Source organism: Gigantopelta aegis, chromosome 2 (genome assembly GCF_016097555.1).
Source record: "Gigantopelta aegis isolate Gae_Host chromosome 2, Gae_host_genome, whole genome shotgun sequence".
In the NCBI taxonomy this organism is placed as follows: Eukaryota; Metazoa; Mollusca; class Gastropoda; order Neomphalida; family Peltospiridae; genus Gigantopelta; species Gigantopelta aegis.
Window position 1 is genome coordinate 4,060,024 of NC_054700.1, and position 15,185 is coordinate 4,075,208.

A 15,185-nucleotide genomic window follows, 5' to 3' on the forward strand; every position below is an offset into this window, starting at 1 on the left:
TACACTGTGCGTCGCTTCTGTGACGTCATAAAAGTCTGGGCCATCAAACAGAAATACATAATAAGCAGCCAGGTATAATACTATTTCAAAGAGTATAATCGTGGATATAAGAAGAATGCGATAACGTGTGCCCAGGTCGAGTATGACCCTTTAACAAGAAGGAGGAGGAGGAGTCATGAGCAGGAGCGCGAATCTAGGGGGGGGGGGGGGGGGGGGGGGGGTCATGATCCTACACACACACACACCCCCCCCCCAATCCGCCTTACCTCGACTTTATTTTAACCATCTCCCACTCCTTACGGCTATCTTATTCCGCTCGAAATCTGTCGTAGAATGTTTGTGGATAAAGGTAAAGGGGCGATAAATAAAGTAACTATGTGCGATGGATGAGCTGATGTTTGCCATAAAATACTGGTTGTGTTGTACGAGTTCGTGTCCGACTCATTGCCGATAACTCCTGTGAACACGGGCGTATAGTGGTCAGTCACAAATTATCTCCCTTGCAGGTAGATTACCATCTGCGTGAGGTAGAGCTATTCGTGGCATATTTCTGTGTCTGAGTCATCCGGTTATTAGTATGCGAGTTCAAATTATGCTTCCGTGGTACTGAAATAAAAAGAGAAAGAAACGGTGTTAGCGACATCTTTGAAAAGTAAATAATTATTAAGATCTTGTATCATTAAATTATTGATAAATGAATTGGCCCTTACCACTAATTAAATTAAAAATAAATTTATAACAGTAATTTAAAAAAGAAAAAGGAAACGTTGTTATCTCAAAAACAGATATTATTTGAGTAAATGTAACAGTAACATTAAAAAAAAAAAGATATAGCAAACCTGCATTTCGTTATTGTATATTAATGTTTTCAAAATACAAATTCCAAATGTTACAAATTAGAATTGATGCGATTGTTTTACGGGTGACTGAAAACTCAACGATTTGAGCCCAAAAAGGGAGTACAATAAGAAGAAGAAGAAAAAGAAGAAAATGGTAAAAATTATAGATATGGGAGACTAGGTATCATATATTAGAATTATAAATGTATTTAGATTGTTTTAAACATGAAAAAGGAATGAATGAATGTTTAACGACACCCCAGCACGAAAAATACATCGGCTATTGGGTGTCAAACTATGGTAAATGAAAAACAATTAATGATCAACATCAAGATAGAAATTCAACAGTTAAAGGAGTTACTTTCTAAAGAAATAATTATAAATAGTTCTTTAAAATGAATAGGCTTTTTTTAAATTTTAAACGTATTAAAGTATTTGGTAAACACAAAATTAACAGTTTGACACTAAATGACATTTTCAACATGCCCCATTAGTAATTAAAATGTTGGAAGGGGGGAAGTGAATTTCGTTTTCTTTCTTTATATGAAGTTAATCTGTCGCATATCCTATACATAATACCTCATTACTCACCCCACCTAATAAACACCCTGGGTCTGCGCCTGTTTTACAATCCACATATTTATAACACAAATACATTTGAACAACCAAACCATTAACATTTTCAAAATCGTATCTTTGCATAAAGGCAGAGTCAAAAGGATATTTTGTCGGTATAACCAATGCTCTCGTGAGACACTGTGAAGTGTTTCGCCATTACGAGAACTGCCATATACTAGAACGATACTTCCCACCGACTTCAGAGGACTGCCACTCATGGGAAATTCGTCCTACTTATTTTCAACAACTGTTATTCCCGGCAAGTAATATATCCCACCAAATGCGAAGAGGTGCCTCTCCCCAGGACGATGCATGCCACCTTGATTCAAGGCGGACCGCCACTCATGACAATGCATTCTACTTTTAAGGAAAGGTGAGACGTAGCCCAGTGGTAAAGCTCTCGCCTGATGCGCCGTCGGTGCAGGATCAAGTACAGTTCATTGAGTTATTTCTCGTTCCATCCACTGCATCACGACTGGTATATCAAAGGTCGTGGTATGTGCTATCTTGTCTGTGGGATGGCGCATATAAATGATCCCTTGCTAATAATCGAAAAATGTAGCCAGTTGCTTCTCTAAGGCTATATGTCAAAATCACCAAGTGTTTGACATCCAATAGCTGATGATTCATAAATCAATGTACTCTAGTGATGTCGTTTAACAAAAAAACTTTAACTCTAGTTTGTAGGATGACTGCCACTCCATATGACAAGTCATCCTTCCTAATTTGTATGGGACTGCCAAAATCAGTTTGTAATTATAATATACCAATTCAAAGCGAACACACAATCTAATGATTTAAAACACATTTTCAATTTCTAGGCATACTAATTTGTCTAGCCTACAACTAAATAAATAATTGTTTGAATAAAGAACAATTGACAGGACAAAAGAAACAAAGAAGACCATACAAAAACAAACAGCTACACACGTTGAAACGGGAAGCATGGACAAACTAGCACTAGAAGAACTGCATTATGGGTAACAACTTGTCCTCAGTTCAGTTTATGGACAAATATTTATGTGTCATTTAAAATAGCATTATTAGAATTGGATTTTGCTTGTTTGAATATATTTTAATTGTGTATTTAATTACAAATGCATGCTTATAAATCATTGATGTTTACTAAATAACATTATTATTTCTTCTGCAAATAATATATCGACTGCGGCTGTGACTTATTCCAACTAAATTGACTAAAATAACTTCTTGATCTCATTTATTGTTCAAGTAATTTCATAATCTTGATTTAAAATTGGCGGTTATTTAAAATACATGGGGGTATCACATAATACTGTTATCATAGAATTAGACTGGTTTAGCCCACGATAGACCGGTTTTACCCACAATGTAGCTATTTTACCTAAGGATCAAATGATCGTCTCTGTAGGTCATTTTGGCTGAAATAGAAAGCACTGGAATGCAACTGATAATGTTAATTGTAAAGCAACTTAAATAAAATTATGGAAGTAAAACTGACGGTTTTAGCAATATATATCATTAGGCTGCTGCAGTAAAGTCATTTCTGGTCATTAAAAATGGCAACAACTTTCAAATAAATATTCGTCAATACATGGACACCATTGTAAGTCGTGTTGTTTTGAAAACTCTTCCATCGACATTTCAAGACTTTTCTATCTCCTTTCTATATATTATAATATGAAGTACATTTTGACACAGCATACTGTATTATTTATTAGGTAACAAATTGTTATGTCATTAGACATTGTTACTAAAACAAATGAAGGTTTTTATAAAAATAAAGAACCTCTTATATTTTGTTATTGGAGCGATGTTTTGATCATAGCAACGAAAGCTACAAGCTAGGTGACGTAGACAACCATAATTTGTTGTTAAGAAGTAGTACATATTTGATCTTCTTTTTTTGGTATAAAACAAGTATTTTCGGATTTTTCCTTTTATCAATAACATTGTAAATTATTTTTAATGTTCACCAAAACAGTTTAACTTGTAATCGATAGTCATTAATTTTAGAATCTAGGACAGCGTGTTTTGAACCTCCGTATATAAGAAAGTCAATTTCTATATTATCATTATCATCATCATCATCATCATCATCATCGCCATCATCATTATCATCATCATCATGACCATCATCTTCATCATCATCATCATTGATATTTTTTATTAAATGAATATTTGGATTGCAATTTGTATTTTTTAATATGCCTTGTTTCGTCATTATCCTACAGTAACGTAAAAATACTGTATACGTCTTTTTACGATAATGAAACGGGTGGGGTTTTTACCGCCAAACGAACGTGAAGGCGATTGCGAACGAATAACTGTTCTATTGATACCAGCAAAGACGATACGGTTCGCAAAGAGAACGCAAAGCAGTTGAAATTTATCAGCCGTTCACTCCTACATTGCGACTCTCTGCTTTATCTATACTCTTCAAAAAAAGTAGGTGAACTCTAATAAGAATTTACATTTGCCAAAATTGTAAGGTATATTAGCTGTGGGGAAAGGTTATATGATAATAGTGAATTCATTGGGCAAACATTACAACCGGTAGTTCAGTATTACAGTAAATTTTATGACCACCAAAGATCTTGAAGGACGATTGGGGTCAGAAGTGAAATTATCAGTAAATCGCAAATTCAAACAATAAAAATGACTAAAAACAAAACAATAACAACTGTGTGATCAACAGAATGAAAACAATTGACAGAAATAATGTTCCAACGTGATTAATCGACCTTCCTGGAAATTGTCAAAATTGAGAATGACACCCCACGCACGTGTACGAGGCAACTGCGTGATGCACGTGCAAACTATGTAATGTGTTTCGGTGTGTTGATAAACAGACCTGAACGTTCTCTAGGATGTCTGTGGTCAAAACATATGTTCGGTCTAATAGTTGATATTAACATTGATATTTTAGATTCCCCTACTTTTTTGAAGAGTATATATAGCAAAGTACTAAAACAAATAAATCTGATTAAAATTAGCTCCACTATTACACGTGGATCTAACAGCAGCCCGTTGGAGCTCATGTCCAGTTGACCCTTCATTCGACCAATCAAAACCTTACTTGCAAAATCATGCCAGTGATTTGAAAAGAATTTGAAAACACTCGGGATTATGCCGAGGGTATACGAAAGATTCGGGCGAATTACGAAGTATGCCGGAAACTAATTGCAATATAAAATTTATATAAAATTCGTTTCAAGACGAAAAAACCCACCGTGATGATATAGTCATAAAATCTGTTTGTACTAGTATACAATCTAGAGTTTATTACTGCACTTTTTCCCTTGTTTTTTTTTCAATGTTGAAATAGACCAACAAGTTCGCCTATTGCATAAATAGTTTCGCCCGATATTTTTAGAATTTGTATGCTCCCGAATAACGCTATAAAAGGCGAAGTGTAATTGGTCGATATTTAAATTGTTATTTATAGATGAAATGTCACCTGGACATGGGAGTCCACGCAATGCTGTTAGATCTACTGGTAGATCCAGTAGAGCTAATGTTAATCAGATTGAAAACAAATTACATATTCAGGTTCTTTGTAGACCTACTAAAAACATGAAAAACATGAAAATGGTGAATTGAAGATTGAAGAAGAATGTGTTGAGAATTGATTATCGGTAGAAATAGAAGGTCGTTCGCGTTCCTTTGGTGGTAAAGCACCTTACGTTCGCCGACAAAAGTACTTACCAATTTTCCGTTTTCACTCCACATGGAGCACAGATGTTTGGCGGGAAATCGCATTTTTCCGTCTCGGGATTAAAATAGAAACCTCCTTTCTTTAGCGTGCATTTTTCATAACCTCTGAACATTTCATTGTGACAGGTATAGAAATATTCGCAACCCCTCAGTGGAGACGGGTAGCGGCCATTTTTCTTGCCAAAGCAACTGGGGCCCATTCCGCATGGCGCCGGCGTATTGTTAGCGGCGTCGCACTCTCCCGTAACGTGGTTGAAGACCAGTCCATCTTTGCACGCCTTCATGGAGACGACGTAGCGCCGACTGCATTTGTAATACGACATGCAGTTGTTGTCCATGTCGGCGTACGTTCCGTCCAACTGATTCTCGCAGATGTTCGGCAGCGTACCGCACGGCGCAGGGATATCTTGAGAAAACTCGCATTTCTCCGTCTGTGGACTGAAGGCTCCGAACGGACATTTGAGGTAGCCCATGAGCTCACCCTTCCTACAGTGATAGTACATGGGGCACCGGCCGTACGGGTCGGCATACAAACCGTCCTTGAAGCCGTCGCACAGGGTGGTGCTGTCGTTGCCGCAGGGCGGGGCCACGTCGTTGGGTCGACACGTCTTGAGCCTGGGGTCGAACGACGCCCCCTTGCTACACGTCTCGTACTTCGTGAAGTTCTTGTTCTGACATTCGAAGTAGAGGTCGCACCTTCCGGTCTCGTCGGGGTGAAGGCCGTCCTGTCTTCCGGAGCACATGGGCTGGAAGCCGCCGAACTGTTTGGGGACGTTCATCAGTTCCTCGCACTTGTTCGACTCCGGGGAGAAGATGGGTTTCTTCTCGCTGCAGTCCTTCTGCGCCACCGTCCGCTCGTTCTTGCACATGATAAAGCGCGGGGTCCACTCTCGGAGCGGGAAGGGGTGGCGACCGTCGGGCTTGCTGATGCAACTTCCGTGTCGTATTGCGCATGGGCGACAGTGGGACTTGCCGCAGACGTTTTCTCTGTAGTCGCCTGTAATATAAGATATAAAAAAACATCCTTTGTAACAGGCATAAACGTACAAGACGGAAAGGAGACTCATTCAATGAATTGGTTACTGCCTTTCAAAATTCTGGAGATTTAATGGAGATTTTTAAAACAGACGACAAAATTGAAACGGGGCATTTCCAGTTATACATTACACAATCAGACTATAAAATATTCAAAGCGTCCATGTAAAACTTTAGGAAGGTGGACTGTGCCAACCATGATCAAGTGGTTTTAGGTAAACAAGTGGTTCTAGGGAAATGATCCATAACCATTAAAGGCATATTGTCACAGGCCACTGACCTATCACATGGTCTGACAAAGTATTATTTAAAAAAAAAAAAAATAATAATAATAATATATATATATATATATATATATATATATATATATATATATATATATATATATATATATATATATATATATATATGTATATATATATATATATATATATATATTTGATTTGTCCCTAAATGTACTTTATTCAACCATCTACATAATCACCGTAATCCACTTTTTAACGATATTTTGTAAAAATAATTGAATTATGGCAATGGTCCATAATTCAAAAACTAACATTGCTGAGAGGGTTGACTTGGATTTCACTCCATCATGGTGTAGTTAAAGTGATGCAAGAGCTAGATTTGGTCTGTAAAAATTAATGTAATTTTGATTTATTATTCATTTTTAGAGAAATAAGGTCCTTAAATCTGACAGTATGCCTTTAAGGGACCGTCTTGAGTTTGTACCCATAATTTGTTTTATTATAATCCATACAGTAAACAAATTCTTCTTCTTTTTTATTACACCAAACTCTATGGAAAGAGAGGCGAACTGGAAAAAACAGCTCATTTTATCTTACAGACTGGACTATTGGTCTAAATTGTGAAAGAGAAAAAAATAAAATAAAAAATATTATTATTTCTCAATAATTCCTAATAATATTTGGCTACAGAGAAAAGGCTATGTTGGATCGTTATTGCATTATACAAACGTTATCATTATAATAATGTCCAGTTATTTTTGTTATATTAGGAGAATGAATTGTTATTTTTGTTCTCATTAGACATTTGTTTCTCAATTGGACATTTTTTTTCTCAGCCATTCAAGACTTAATTGACGTCAAGGGACTACGTAGCAAACAAAGAAAAACATAATCAAATAAGCGAACGTGTGGTGTGCGGTCAAGTAGACTGGTTAAAGCACGTATTTACACAAAGCGTGTTTAGTTAACGGTGTCACGCACTTGTAGAACCAGTCTAGTTTATATACGACATTTTCCGGTGACACGCGGTCCCTTTTCACGTATTCATTAATTAATATACGGGTTGTTTTAACCACGAAAACCTACATGATCCACTAGGCCTATAGTCCTTCTCACAGGGAACGTCGTTATTGTGCTATAGAATTTACTACAAGTTATTTATTTCTGAGCCGATTGTTTTTTTAAATTGAACATAAAAATAGTTGTTGATTTTTTTTTTTGGGGGGGGGGGGTGTTTCGAAAAACAATTTTACTTTTCTTTTGACGTCAAACTAAACTTAAATTATTTACGACTATACATACATCGGTATGTCCCTATCTGTGTACATACACACGCACACACCACAAATACACGTGCGCACGCATGAACATACATTATGTCTCCCTACATTATTGAAATTGAAGTCCGTTATAATATGATCATATTTTACATACAAAAGAAATATATCAGTGTCTTACTAACTGCTATTTGTAAGAAAAACCTTATGATTAAAAAATAAAATGGTATCTGCTTTAACACGTACACGGAGCCTTTGCGTCTTTTCTAGTGCCGCAGTCAACGTCTTCGTAGTTCTCGCATTGTCTCGTGGCCAGCGAGAACTGTTTCGGGTAGGGACATTCTTGTGTGAGAGCTTCGTGGTACATCCAGTCATCAGACTCCACCGACAGGGTGCAGTTGTAGAACCAGTGGCAGTGCGTGGGGTGGGGCAGCACGACCTCCTCCTTGGAAAACACACAGGGGTGGTTCGGATATACACCTGAAATAAAGCGAAAATTTATCAAAGACATATCTATCAGAATATTTTTAGCTGGACCCTCATAAAGGTATCAGCAATTTGAAGAATTTGGTAAAAAAAAATAATAATAATAAAAAATAAAGTTAAAGTTTGTTTTGTTTAAAGGAATGAAGGAAATGTTTTATTTAACGACGCACTCAACACATTTTATTTACGGTTATATGGTGTCAGACATATGGTTAAGGACCACACAGATATTGAGAGAGGAAACTCGCTGTCGCCACTTCATGGGCTACTCTTGTTGATTAGGGTTACTCTTATTGATTAGAAAAAAAACAGTGTCAGAATGACCATATGTTTGACGTCCAATAGCCGATGATAAGATAAAAAATCAATGTGCTCTAGTGGCGTCGTTAAATAAAACAAACTTTACTTATCGATTAGCAGAAAAGGATCTTTTATATGCACCATCCCATAGACAGGATAGTACATACCACGGCCTTTGATATACCAGTCGTGGTGCACTGGCTGGAACGAGAAATAGCCCAATGGGCCCACCGACGGGGATCGATCCCAGACCGACCGTACATCGAGCGAGCGCTTTACCACTGGGCTACGTCCCACCCCGTTTTGTTTAATGACACTATTAGTTTGACGCGTAATCTTAGAGATAACCCGCTACCTTTTCAATAGCAGCAAGGGATCTTTTATATGCATCTTCCCACAGACAGCACAGGTTGCATATACCATCACCGTTGATATACTAGTCGTGGGACACTGGTTGGGACGGGAAAACACCCAATCAGAAAATGGGTCTTTCTGAGAAAGACTAACATACATGTAATGAATGTATGTGTTTGTTTAAAATACTGAAGGTTTTCTTTTTAAAAGACACACTCAGATGACACCCTCTTGAATACTGTAGATGCCGCCTCTCTATAAAAATGCTGATATTTTAATATTTAAACCACGCCAGTATAGATGACACCCTCTTGAATACTGTAGATGCCGCCTCTCTATAAAAATGCTGATATTTTAATATTTAAACCACGCCAGTATAGATGACACCCTCTTGAATACTGTAGATGCCGCCTCTCTATAAAAATGCTGATATTTTAATATTTAAAACAAGGCAGTATAGGCAATATTAACTAAAATTAATCTATATTTTATAATTACAGGTTTTTATATTATTATTGTTAACTGAGGCTTTTGATTTTGTAAAATGTGAACTGGAAGCTTCACATCGGAAACAGCCTGAAGTTTAAAGTGAACAGTAATTAATGCAACGTTATTGTGTACAAGAACTACTTAGCGAATTACTCAATCGTTGACAACCGAATTTGGAAGTTTGAAGGTTGCTTGGATGAGGGAGGGGGGCGTTATTCTCTCAAAATTAAACTTTGAAGTTTGCTTGGGTGAGTGGGGCGTTATATAAACTTAATTAAAATGTAACTTTGAAGGTTGCTGTCAAGGAATATTGGGTCTATAAACTCGTAGAAAATATATGACCTTTGTTTATTTATTTATTTTCTGTTTGGCCCTTCCCATAAAATCAATTCGCGAGCGTGACCGCGCGTATGTTGGACGACAACTTGTATAAGACGTTGCTAACTTTCCCCTTGTTTGTCTACAATGAGGCAATGGCTGGAATGCAACGCAGTCATGTTCTCCAAACACCCATTACCGTCACCAGTCCACCGTGACGTCACGAAACGAAAGTACACAAATTAGTTTATGTCATTACACTTAATTGATTTTTTCTCAGTGGCGGATACTGAGGGAGGTGGGAGGGGTACCACCTTCGGTAGCGTCCTTTGCAATTGGGTGGTACGTGAGAGTTTGTCTTTCCGTACAAGTGCAGGAAAAGTAGCGTTGTCTATACCAGCGTGTGTTTGAATTCAATTGTTGGGTTTAATAACGAAGAAGGCGTGTTGTTGCTTGGTGTTAGACTTTGACGTCAAATATTTCATGGAATCGATTCTACACTTGAGGTGTAACCCTGACACGTTAAAACCAACGAGTGACACTCCACGACACATATCGTTTAAACAGCGCCTATTAGGTGTCAAATATATGGAATTAAATTACACATGGTCTGGTGTGATATTAGAAACACCAGGAAGACCAAAAACACTTCGAATGTACGGAAATTGTTAATCTAATCCATAAAATCTAAGTAAGGTATGATTTCAGTTATCAAAAACGGTTATAATAATCAAAAATATGCCTTAGTGTTTAAAAACTAGGGTATGTCCCTTTAATATTTTAGTCGTGGAGCACCGGTTGGAACAGGAAATAGCGCAAAGTGCCCACCCAGAGAGATCGCACCTCAGAGGAAAGCTTTACATATGAATCACCGAGCAGAGAATTGTTGGTCACCCCAAAAAACCCGCCAAAAAAAACCCCAAACAAACAAACAAAAACAAACAAACAAACAAACAAAAACACCAAACTATTAAACAAAACGAGAACAGTGCTATTGTAGTTCTTACAGTTTAGCTGGAAATACTTTATTAGTGTGTCCTGATTAAAAAAAAAAAAAAGTTAATATTTTATTTGTTATTTTATTTTATTATTTTTATTTTTTAAAAGAAAAAATTGGACTGTTATCAGATACATTTTATAAGTGCTAATTAACGTTATACCCAACCATGTTTTTGCATATTACATTATCGTGATTCATAAAAAAAAAACTAGAGTAAAAACATGAAGAGTGTATTAGCATTACTATGACCTGTTGCTATATAGAAATAATGGCCGTGATAAACATCAAAAAGTTATTTTTTATAGATGAAACATTATTATTGTGATACAAACTACATACAGACGCTTAAAATTTTGAAACAGGTTTCAGGTATAATATAGTCTGTTTCAAGTTGGTTTCAAGTTGCGTAAATTGTCAATATTAATGTAAGAATATTCTTTGTCAAAATGATATTTTCAATCTAGGACATATAGGACACCTTATTAATGTTTATTGTGTGCGGGTATGTTGTTTGTTGTTTGTTGTTTGTATGTGGTAACAGGTCATTAGAATGCTAATATAGTTATCAGAGTTTATTGTGTGCGGGTATGTTGTTTGTTGTTTGTATGTGGTAACAGGTCATTAGAATGCTAATATAGTTATCAGAGTTTATTGTGTGCGGGTATGTTGTTTGTTGTTTGTATGTGGTAACAGGTCATTAGCATGCTAATATAGTTTTCAGAGTTTATTGTGTGCGGGTATGTTGTTTGTTGTTTGTATGTGGTAACAGGTCATTAGAATGCAAATATAGTGTTCAGAGTTTATTGTGTGCGGGTATGTTGTTTGTTGTTTGTATGTGGTAACAGGTCAATAGAATGCTAATATAGTGTTCAGAGTTTATTGTGTACGGGTATGTTGTTTGTTGTTTGTATGTGGTAACAGGTCATTAGAATGCTAATATAGTTTTCAGAGTTTATTGTGTGCGGGTATGTTGTTTGTTTGTTGTTTGTATGTGGTAACAGGTCATTAGAATGCAAATATAGTGTTCAGAGTTTATTGTGTGCGGGTATGTTGTTTGTTGTTTGTATGTTGTAACAGGCCATTAGAATGCTAATATAGTTTTCAGAGTTTAATTTTAGAGATTTTCATAAATCATATGTAGGTCTAATTAGTAAAAAAAAATAACCTCAAAAAACAGTTGGCAATAATTTTGATTAGCACCTTTTTAAAAAACCTATTCTCGACACATAAAATATCCCTTCTTATTCATTGCCAGTGGGCCTTTTAAGTATTTTTCCAACAAACAGGACAGCTTTTATTTCGGTCTTTGATATGCCTGCTGTGAAGCATTAATTATTGAAGGGAAATCATCCAGTAATTACGAAGGGAAATAACCCAATAATTGTAGCAATGCGCACAACCATATGTTTGGGTACATCCTGGTTTGCCTTTTGGTTTGCGTTTGAGTATAGATCAGTCTGAACCCGAGTCGAGATTCTGAAAGGTTTTGTAACTACGATCTTGTCAAAACACCCCTTTCTTTCTGCTATGTGCAGAGATACCATTTTTGATATTCGGATTTGTTTTGAGATTTGTTTTGTTTTGAGTTTTGAAAGAGAAAGAAAAAAAGCTTTCACTTATAATTAATGAACTCCTGCTCAGTGATGATGATGATGATGATGTTCTGATTTTTTTTCGGAATAATAAGAAAGTCTTTCTTTTTTCTCACAGTAATGAAGGAATGCTAGTACGTTTGCTATTATTTACTAGTCAACATAAATCCTCTTCGTTTTCTGTCATGATCATGCGTCCTTACTATATATTACTGTTTAATATAAAATATGCTTTGTACTAAATTAAATAATTTTGGAGGATGGTAAACCAGGTATGTGAGGCAGGTGGTGGGTTATTACAAATGAACCAAATCTGACGAGTTGTGGCAAAATGAAGCGCAGTGTTGTTAAATATATATATTCTTTCTTTTCGTTTCGTGGAAAATACGATGATTCGCTTTCACATATTGTTTTATTGTTAAATTCATAATTTACATGTAATCCAGGACTTTGTAAACGTGGGTCATAAAAGTCTAACGAGTGAAAGTTTGAGTTTCTCGACGGTAAATTAGCCGAGCTCCTGTAATGGGTCGGGGATCTGCGTCCTAGAAATGTTTTCAAATAAAGATGCTTAAAGACGCGTTTTCAGTGCATTTTAGTGTTGTACATTGTGGATAAGGAATTTTGGTTTTTAAAAAGTAATTAAAAAGGGCACTTCAAACAGTGACACCACCATTGATCAGTTTAATGCTGAAATATCTTTTGACAGTTTTATTTTAATCAAGCTGATATTTTGGTATCTAACAAAAGACAATTTACACATGTCTCGACTCTTTTGACAGTAACATTTGTGTGGGTCCAGTACAAGTGAAAATGGAGAAATGTAAAATCTTGTAATATGCTTAGAAAACGAGCTCGGCTTGGTTTTGGTGTTGCCAGAAAGAGGTACTACAAACCAATTGGATAATATACAATATGCACGATTTCCAGAGATAATTAATATAATTACCTGTACGTGTTCACGAGTTAGTGTTACCGGCCCCGGTGGTGTAGTAGTTAAACCATTAAACATGAGGTTGGTACCAGTTGTCATGCAGCGAGAGCTTTAACAGCTCGTTTGAGAGATGTACGACCACTAGCCACTAACCCTTAAAGGCATATTGTCACGGATTTAAGGACCTTATTTCTCTAAAAATTGATAATAAATGAAAATTACATTAATTTTTGGAAACCAAATCTAGCTATCATATCACCTTAACTGAACCATGCTGGAGTGAAATCCATGTCAACCCTCTCCGCAATTTTAGTTTTTTTTAATTATGGACCATTACCATAATTCAATTATTTGCACATAATATTCTTAATATGTGGAATATGGTGGTTACATAGATGGTTGAATAAAGTACATTTAGGGACAGATCCAATATAATTTTTTTCAGGTAATACTTTGTTAGGCCATTTCATAGGTCAGTGGTCTGTGACAATATGGCTTTAACCGCTGTCCTAGACAGACAGTCCTGAAAGTCGATGTCTGTTGGTGTAGGACACCGTGCTTGAACCTAATCTGATATGAACACGAAAATCAATTGAACTGAACGAATCAATTAAAGCAGTTGTACTTACGTTTGATCTCCACAACATATTTTCCAGCCGGATCCTCCTTGTTAAGTAATGCATCCATTCTGTCAGACGTGGCGGAGAAGTTGCTGATTCGACCCACTCGGACTGTCTTAGACTTGAGTGACTTCACAACCATGGGGGCCGCTTCCACCACAACCACGGGGCAATCGTTCCACCGAGAGTCCCGTCCCACACAGTTCCTGGCGGACACGGACCAGACGTATCCTCGGGGACACCCTGGCATCTTTATGGGCTGTCCGGAGACGCAGATGAAGTATTTGGTGCAGTTGGTAGGGTCCCGGACCCAGTGGACGCCCAGGTTGTTACCCTGACAGGGCGCCCTGACGATCTGGTTGTGTTTGACGATGAAGTGCAGCTGAACCACTCCGAAGAGGACGAGGATGATGAAGAGGGCGAGGAACTTTTCTCCAAGTCGGTCCATTACGAATGACTTCCACTTAGACTCCGTTTTGAATGCTGGAACACGCTCTTTGATAGAGCTAACACTGGATGACAATGATCGCCTTCCATGCCGGGTCCAGCTTTTATACCGACTCGCAGTTTGGCTTTGGGATTGGATAACGTCCACAGATCAGGGCAACGTGATGGCGGGGGACTCGGTTCAAAGTCAGCGGAGTCGGCCTGAGTACACAGTTTCGTATACGCAAGAACGCTTGTTTAGCGATCAGACTCAACCTTCAGCGGCCATGTTTACTGGTTCAATATACGCTCGCTGACTTTGAAAACTAGGAATTCTAAACAAGCTGGCGATGCGATGGGTCAGAAAACTTAATTAATTTGCCCACGCGACACTGCTTATTTAGATGAACCTGACTTGTGCCCGTGTGTGTTTATCTGAAGCATCTTGTCTTCCAACGTGTTACATGTTTGATATTGGCCTGATGGCTGTCGGTATATGTATATATGTGTCATCACATAAGAAATGTATTGTGCATTTCAGTCTGTAATTTAAATATAGTTTGAGACATAATATTGTGATACCTCTGTGTTTATTTTAATATATGATGTTAACAAACAGTTTGCCATCTGCAGTTTGCAATGAACGTGACCGTGTGTGTTATACTCAATATACAGTCTTGAGCGTTCGTTGGGGACGTTTTGCGTATGTGGAAGTACATGTAGTTGTCTCAGGAGGTCATTTATATTAATATATAATATTTATTATTTATCTGCCAAGGCTATGACGTCATGTTGCCATGATGGACCGTAGTTATGTGTTATTTTCTTATGAAATATTCAATATCTTCGAATATCTCCTTTATTTATTCAATAGATTAGCTATAAAAGTATACCAGTTTTAATACACTTTTGATATAATCATAATAGGATGCTTTCTTTCTTTCTTTCTTCTTAGA

The 15,185-nt window shown here is 37.0% G+C and overlaps 1 protein-coding gene across 1 annotated transcript; it reads right to left on the minus strand.

Moving 5' to 3' along the window:
• Positions 1 to 257: 257 nt before the first annotated feature.
• LOC121376525 lies at positions 258 to 15,185 on the minus strand. Its single transcript, XM_041504429.1, has 4 exons — positions 13,813 to 15,185; positions 7,957 to 8,190; positions 5,145 to 6,150; positions 258 to 606 (listed from the first exon to the last, which is right to left on the minus strand). The coding sequence occupies exons 1-4, from the start codon at positions 14,249 to 14,251 to the stop codon at positions 591 to 593; spliced, it is 1,695 nt and encodes a 564-aa protein (XP_041360363.1). The 5' UTR covers positions 14,252 to 15,185; the 3' UTR covers positions 258 to 590.